The following is an 8310-nucleotide window of genomic DNA, read 5'->3' on the forward strand; positions in this document are numbered from 1 at the left end:
ATATATATACATACATATATAAAATTTGAATTTTTGGAAACTTTGTGCTGTCAACTTTGGAAAAAGTTGTCTAGTTTACTGCATTGAGTTGGCATTGTACAGAAACTAACAGCCATATTGGTCTAGAAACGTTAAACTTAATTTATTTTTTCTATTTGTACAGGAGTAATGCACTGTATTAACTGGTAAGGTCTTATTTATTTGGATTTCATTATAGAAACTAATAAAGTATTCTCTAATTAAAAAGAGAGAGAAAAGGCAGAAAGGGTATTTGCATACAGAGGTAGAGAGAAACTGAGAGGGGTTATCTGGTAGGCACCATGACTCGTACATAAAACTTGCATAGAGCAGAAATTACTCTACAGGAAAAAACAAATTTCTCATTAACCTAGCAGCTATTCCTCCTGGAATGGCTCATTCCCTTGTTGCTAGGACCCTGCTCACATCAGAGTTCTCCACTCCACTCTTCCTTGCACTAACCCTTACCCTTTCAAGAAGCCACGTGTTCAATAAACAGAGGCAGAGGCAGACTCCAGGAGACAGTTTCTTAGCCTGATAAGGGCTCTGACCATCCTGGGTCCCCCATTTATGCAGTAAAGATCTTGTCTTGTGTTTTGTTATTCTGCCACTGTACCCTTGGTCAGGTAATTGGAAGTTTGCCCAGCTTCCAAAAGTCATCGATTATCTATTAAACCATGTTACAGAAGAAAATACATTTTTTTTTAATTAATGCTACTGCTCCTGGATAGAGGGTTTTTAAGTTTTTAAGAAGACAGAGTAGTGGTGAGTCTTTGGGCAGTTGGAGGGCCAAATTGGAATTGCCCACAGCGGAATGGGTGAGGCCTCTAGGCAGATGGGAGAGGAAACAACAAATAGACCTGCATTCAGTGCTGTCTGAGTATCCTTCAGTAATGGTGACCAGTCTCCTCCATATCCCAAGGAGTCAGGCCAAAGGGACTGTTCTCCAGGCTGGGCAGGACCAAGGTATAGTGCTAGGATTTTCCGATGGACTGATGAACAGAAGAAAATGACAATGTCCCCTGGAAGAGACTTAGAGACTCACTGGACTCAGAGGATGGCAGCCTGGATTGGAGAGGATGGCCAGTGTTGTGGGTAGGATGACAAGGGTGGCCTTATGGATCAGTCACCTCCAAAAGCTTTCCAGGTTTCAGCACCAGATGTTAGGTAGATTTAAGACTGACTGAGGCGGAAAGATTTATCAGCAGGACAAGGACACCAGCATGTTAGGCATCTGAGGTAGAGACTTCAGCCTGCCCCTGAGAGTCAGAGCAGCAGCTTTTAAGCCTGGGGCAGCGGGGGCAGAGTTTGGGCCTTCGTCCCAGAGAGTGAAAATGAGAGATAGAGTGAGCAAATGAGCTGGCTTTAAACCGAGAATAGAATCGAGACTACTGGGGGTGAGGGTTTAAGCTAACAGAAAGATCTGATTTATTGGTTATCTTGGTACTTGGTCCATAGGTCAACTGATACACACACAGATCCTACATGGATACTAGGAGAAAGTCCAAGACAAAAAGGAATGCAAATAACAACCCTTTGGTTCTTTTAACTAGTAAGGAAATGCCAGGTAGCAGTCTGTGAATTTCTCCATCCTGAAACTACTGTGGTTACAGACTTTCAGTATTAAAGGACAGAGGTGACAGTAGTCTCCAGTTTCCATCTAAAGGCACTCTAACTCCTTTCTGGTATTTTGTGATAAAATATTAATGGTATTATATTCAGTAGACAACCTTTAAAATCAAGTGTATAGAAGTACAAGACAGTTTCAGCATTATCTACTACTATGTTAAATTACCCTGAAGCTTGACAACTTAAAATAGCAAACACTTAATACCTTAGAGTTTCGGAGGGACAGGAGTCCAGGCTATGTGGTTGAGTGATTGTAGCTTAGTATCTTTGCTGAGGTTGCAGTCAAGGTGTTGGTAAGGGCCACAGTCATTTGAAAGTTTGACTGGGAAGGAGATCTGTTTGCAAGCTCACTTGGCTGATAGCAGGAGGCTTTAGTTCTGTGCTCTTAGTTACTTTTTCTTGCTGGAACAAAATACTCAACACCCACAAGTTAAAAGAGGAAAGGTTTATTTTAGCTCACAGTTGAGTTTCAGTCCATAGTCATCTGGCTCCAGGGAGGGTGGCATGATAGAAGGAGAAACAGTCCATGGCAGGGTAGACAGGAGGCAGTGTGACTCCCTTCTTTCCTTTTTTCATTCCATACAGGCTACAAGCCTATTGGTTGGTACCACCCATACCTAGGGTGGGTCTTCCCTCTCTAGTAAACCCATAACTCAAACCCAGAACTATGCTAAATGAGTCAATGGACTAATCTAATACCACACACCCATGCTCCAGTTACTCCCAACAGCCCCACCTATGAGCACATGAGGCTTTGTGGGGATATCTAGACATAAACTATAACATGTACCATAAAGATCTTTCCTGAGAATTGCTCATGGCATGAAAGCTCGTAGCCATAGCAAGTGATCCAAAAGTGAGAGAGAGTGACCAAGACAAGTACCACAGGACCTTTTATAACTCTTTCATCTCTTCCACATCCTGTTGGTCATGCAGACCGACCATGGTATAGTGTTGAAGAGGAATAAGCCTCCACTCTATGATTACTTGAAAGTGGATTCACTTGGGATCATCTTAAAAGATGGCTACCACAAACATATTACTCAAACAAAATGTATTCTTATATCAAATCCCGAGACAGAAAATGAAGGTGTTATCATGGCTGATGGGCCCCTGAACAAAGAATTGGATAAGTCACATGATGGTAAAGAAAAAAAAAGTAAGAAAGCTTATTAAAGTGAGCCAGGTGTAATGGTGCATGCTTGTAATCCAGAACACGGGAGGCTGAGGCAGGAGGATTGCCACGAGTCTGAGGCCATCCTGAACTACGTAGCAAGACCCTGTCTCAAAAAAAAACAAAAGAGAGAGAGAAAAAAAAGCAATAGTGTTCTCAGAGTGAACAAGCTCACACCTACAAAATGAAAATGGCACAAGTGCTGAGGGCATAAGGTGCAAGAGTTAAAATGTTGCCCCGGTTTTGGGGTGCCTCCTGTTGGGGTCTTTCAGAGCATGATTAACAATATGTTTAACAGGATTTAGAGTCATGAAAACTGCATCTATTGTGCATGTCCTTTCCCATAATTAACTCATAATTGGGTGTATGAGACACAGTCCATATCCATGAACCTTCAGTGAGCTCCGAACGAAGAAATGTTATTCCAGGAAAAAAAAAATGTTATTTCAGAGCTTGCTCCTAGGTCTGGTGTGCATGTGTTCTGGTTTGGGAATTTGGAATCTTCCAGTGCAGGCTCAGGGGTCTTCGGTTTGCTTATCCCTGCTCCTGCGTAGCAAGCCTTAGGACAAGGATCAAGGGGTTGGCTCTGGGCATTGCTCAGTTCAGGTGAGTGGAGGGGAGTGGTGCCGTAGCCCTAACTGTACTATCTGTAGTCAACAGAATGTAACCTAGGACACTTTCAGCAGAGTTTTCCACTGGACGTGCGAGCAGCCTCTAGAACCAAACTATCTTGGGTTGAGATTAACATTTAGACAAGTTATTTAACTTCTCTGTTCTTCATTTCTTTGTCTGTGGAAAGGGGTAACAGGCTGGGCATGGTGCTGCACTCCTGTAATCCCAGAACTTGGGAGACTGAGGCAGGTGGCTCATGAATGCAAGGCCATCTTGAGCTACATAGCAAGTTTAAACCGAGACTGTAGTACATATTGAGACCCTATCAAAAAAAAAAAAAAGGCATCTATTTTATCAGGTCATTTTGAGAACTAAGTAAAATAAAACCAGATATCTAATACCTATTACCTAGTGTTCTAATTAAATGTAGAGTATAACTATTAACTATATTTGTATTACAAATATAATCTAACTAGTAAAGAGCATTAAGACAACATGAACTATTATGAAGATTTTGTACACAGGTGATGGCTCGCAAGATGGATCTCGTAAGGTTGTCCCTTCCCACACTCCATAAGGGTTACCTGGTGACACGGAATAGTGTGCAAAGTGTCAGTGTGTGACATTGGGCTTCCACCCTGGCCCGTGTTGGGTCACTTGCTCTGGGAGAAGCCAGTCAATCACATCATGAGCTCACTAAAGCAGTCCATGTGGGGAGGCCCATACGGAAAGGAACTGCACAGCCTGCCACAAATAACCAGCACCAAATCACCAGCAAAGGGCGTGAGCGACCCACCTTCTAGTGAAACCTCCAGCCCAGTCTGGCCTCACAGGCAATCCTGGGTTAGCTGTTCACAGAGACTCCCTCCCTCCCTGTTACCCTCCATTCTTTCTTTCCCTTTCTTTTCTTCCCTCCATCCTTTCCTTCCTTTTCCCTTCCCTTCTTTTTTCCTTCTGTTTTCCCTTCCTTCCTTCCTTCCCTCCCTTGCTTGGGCTGTGCTGCCCAGGCTGGTCTTGAATTCCAGGGATCCTCCCACCTCAGCCCCCTGATTAGCTAGGCCTATAGGCACAGGCCACCTCACGAAGCTGCTCACACATTCACTTCCTAGGAACTGTTTAAGATAATAAATCTGTACTGCTTTAGGCTGTTAAATTTGGGGGTGACTTATTACACATCACATGAATATATAACCAATATACCAGGATCAACAAAAGGTATTTCTTTCTCCTTTTCTGAGCTGCTATGGGGTAAAGCAGGACTCTGAGCATTATTAGTGTTGGAGGACTGTCGCCTTCAGGGGGATGGTCAAGAGTCTTCTAAAATGAATTCTCCACTGGACAATGATATTCTCTAGGATAATAGGATTTGATGAGAAAACAGAGCCAAGAGTCTTCCCTGGCTATGTCAGTAGATGGCAGCAGAGAGAAGATAGCGTGGTACAATCAGATGCATGTGCACCTCAAGAACTGGAGCTCTTAACAGAACGGAAGACAAATCTTTTGGAACTGAGTGTGAGTATTGGAAATACTGGCTCTCCCTTCCCCAATACCCATGCCAGGATACATATGATTAATACAAGAGCATTTTTCATGCTATGGGAACACAAGGGAAGCTAAATCAGGAGATACATGTTTGATGGTTCAGTGAAGAGGAACTCGCTTACCATGGAAAGAAAACATCTAGAAACATTACAGGAAACCAGTGTCTTTTATTGATTCCTCACTATGCTCAAAGACTCCAAATACATTATCTCAAGGCCAATCTTTGAGACAAAACAGTTATCATCCTCCTATTTTACAGATACAGTGGCTGGGCGTGGCAGTGTATACCTGTAATCCTAGCACTCATGAGGCTGAGGCGGGAAGATCGCCTCAAATTCAAAGCCAGCTTGGGCTACATAATGAGTTCAGGGACAGCCTGAACTTACATTGTGAGACCCTGTCTCAAAAAACCAAAAAATAAAAAAGAGATACAGAGACACTGAGGTTGACAAGTAAAGTAGCTTGTTCATTTTTAAAACTGTTCCAGTAGTGAACTAAATTAACAGGTGAAGCTGCCTCTTGAGTTTATAACCATGGTGAAGAATGTTAAGAGCATGAGACGTGCTCATTACTACTGCCAGCTGGTGTAGACTGTGATCCCTCATGGCATTCAGAACTTGTGCACAGTTTGCAGGCTGAGACTGGCACAGACACCAGAGCATTAGTGATCACCCTGCCTCCTTAGACGGAGTGAGTAAGGGAGATCCATAAGAGTCGATGAACATTAGATTAGAATTTTTTCATTAACATATAGATCGATTCTTTTCAGCTGCGCGTGGTGCCACATGTCTACAATCCCAATATTCTGGGAGGCTGAGGCAAGAGGATTGCAAGTTCAAGCCCATCCTGGTCAACTTACTGAGATCTTGTCTCAAAATTAAAAAATGAAAAAAACTGGGGATGTAGCTCAGTGTGAAGGCCCTGGCTTCAATCCTCAGTACTGGGGGTGAGGGGTTTCGTGTTGCCGATGCTTGTCCCTTTCTTAACGAGGTTGGACACTGGTGGTCAAGTGGTTTGTGTAGAGGGCTCACTAAACTGCACTAAGAATACTGAGCTGGTACAGCTGTTGCTTGACCTTTAATTTAAATCCAATTAAAGCCAAAACTTAGAGCTGGATATGTAGCTCAGTAATAAAGTGCTTACCCAGAATGCATGAGGCCCTGGATTTGATCCCTGGTAAAGAGAAAGAAAAAGCTGAAATAAGCCTTTTCACTCATTTGTTCAATAAGTTTTTAATTTTATTTTTTAAAATAAGGTCTTACTGTGTAGCCCGGGCTAGCCTCAAATTTGTGGCACAGTCCCCTGTGTCAGCCTCCTGAGTGCTGGGATGACAGGCATGTGTCACTACACCTGGCTTGTTCAATATATGTTTAATGGGGCCCAGGGATTCAGCTCAGTGGTACCACCACCTGCCTCACAAGTGCAGGGTCCTAAATTCGATCCCCAATACCAAAAAATAAAAATAAATACAATAAATAAATAAATATTCAATAAATCATAAGCTGTGTCAGGTGCTGCCAAATACAAACAAAATGATTTGTCCTTGTCTATAAGAAGTTTTTTGTTTTTTTTTTTTTTTGGTACCCGGTATCAAACTTGGGTCCTTGCGCTTGCAAGGCAGGAGGTGGAACCACTGAGCTAAATCCCTGTCCCTATAAGAAGCTTTTGGATGTGCAGGCAAGAATCTCACTTGTTTTTTTGTTTGTTTGTTTGTTTTGTTTTGTTTTAAGATAGGATTTCACTGTGTATCCGAGGCTGGCCTCAAACTTGTGATGATTCTCCTGCCCCAGCCTCCCAAGTGCTAGGATTACAGGTATGTACCACCATCCACTTTTGCGTTTTTACTACTTCAAAAGATAATCTAATCCTATATTCAAATGACACTTTGTGGGCTCTCATCATGTCTTAATTTCTTTGTGCTATTATAACAAAATACCTGAGACTGGATAATTTATAAAGAACAAATGTATCCTGCTCAGTTCTGGAGGCCAGAGTGTCAAAGATGAGGCACTGCATGTGGTGTGGGTGAGAGCCTCCTTGCTGTGTCCTCATGTGGCAGAGGGCAAAAGGGGACCAATATGTCTCTCCCACAGCCAGCCAGCAGGAGATGCCTCATTCCCAGAAGCCCTTGTTAGAGTGGCATTTACCCACTTGTGAGGTGGTACCTCATGACCTCAATACCTCCTGACCCCGTCACACTGGGCATCAAGTTTCAGCATGAATCTTTGGAGGGGACAAAACATTCGGACCACAGTACATTATGTGCAGCTAATAGGCCCAGATACCATGTCAGTGTTCTAAGTAGCTACTCTTCTTAAACTATGGCATTAGCATTGGTAATAGTTCCTCCAGGCTTCGTGCCACTTATTAATTCCATCAATTTGCTAAAGACCTCTTCTTTAAGATCATTAATGACAAAATCCACAAATACCAGCCCTGTGCTGCATGCTCCAAACCCCTGAGCATTCTTAAAATCCCTTGACAGTTAATGAGTACCTTTTCTTTAATCCTTCAGGTTTAGGAAAGGACTGTGAACCTACTGTAAAGTTAAGGTGCTTGTGGTCAGATGCTAATTCCTGGTAACTGTAAATTTTATCTCCTAGCGGAGTTTTGGGGATGTGACTAAATTAACAATCCTGGGATGGGAGATTATCCAGGTGGGCCTTCATGCAATCACACGTGTCTTTATAAGGGAGAGAAGCAGAGCTAGGCGTGGTGGTACAGACCTGTAATCCCAGCAGCCTGGAAAGCTGAGGCAGGAGGATTACAAGTTTGAGGCCAGCCTAGGCAGTTTAGCAAGACTCAAACAAAACAAAACAAAACAAAACAAAACAAAACAAAACAAAACAAAGCAAAAACAATAACACCCTTAAAAAAAAAAGACTGGAGATGTAGTTCAGTGAAAAGGCCCTGGTTCATTCAGAGAGAGAGAAGGCTGGGCATGGTGGCCGCGCACGCCTGTAATCCCAGCACTTGGGAGGCTGAGGCAGGAGGATTGCTATGAGTTGGAGACCAGCCTGGGCTACATAGTGAGTTCTAGGTCAGTCTCAACTACAGAGTGAGACCCTGCCTCAAAAAAAACAAAACAACAATAACAACAACAAAAAAAACCCAAACAATCAGAGAGAGAGAAAGACCATTTGCAGAATCAGTTTTAAAACATTTTGTTACCCTAACGATACTCTGTACTCTGTAGCTATCATTCTCAATTTGTCATTTGATATATGGTATCTTTTTTTTTTGAGACACAATCTCATTGTGTGGTCCAAACTGGCCTCAAATTCATCATGTAGCCCAGGCTGGCCTCAAACTTGCAGCGATCCTCCTGCCTCAGA

At 42.9% G+C, this 8310-nt stretch overlaps 1 protein-coding gene across 1 annotated transcript in view; it reads left to right on the plus strand.

The window, feature by feature from the left end:
* Positions 1 to 4824, plus strand: part of Kiaa1958 (KIAA1958 ortholog) — a 143143-nt gene extending 138319 nt beyond the window's left edge. Inside the window, exon 3 of the mRNA XM_019209809.1 lies at positions 4789 to 4824. Coding sequence (XP_019065354.1) covers positions 4789 to 4803 — 15 coding nt within the window. The 3' untranslated portion in view covers positions 4804 to 4824. The remainder of the gene's footprint in view (positions 1 to 4788) is intronic.
* Positions 4825 to 8310: the final 3486 nt, after the last annotated feature.

Source organism: Fukomys damarensis, unplaced genomic scaffold, assembly GCF_012274545.1.
Source record: "Fukomys damarensis isolate Sample0158 unplaced genomic scaffold, DMR_v1.0_HiC HiC_scaffold_36, whole genome shotgun sequence".
Classification (NCBI taxonomy): Eukaryota; Metazoa; Chordata; class Mammalia; order Rodentia; family Bathyergidae; genus Fukomys; species Fukomys damarensis.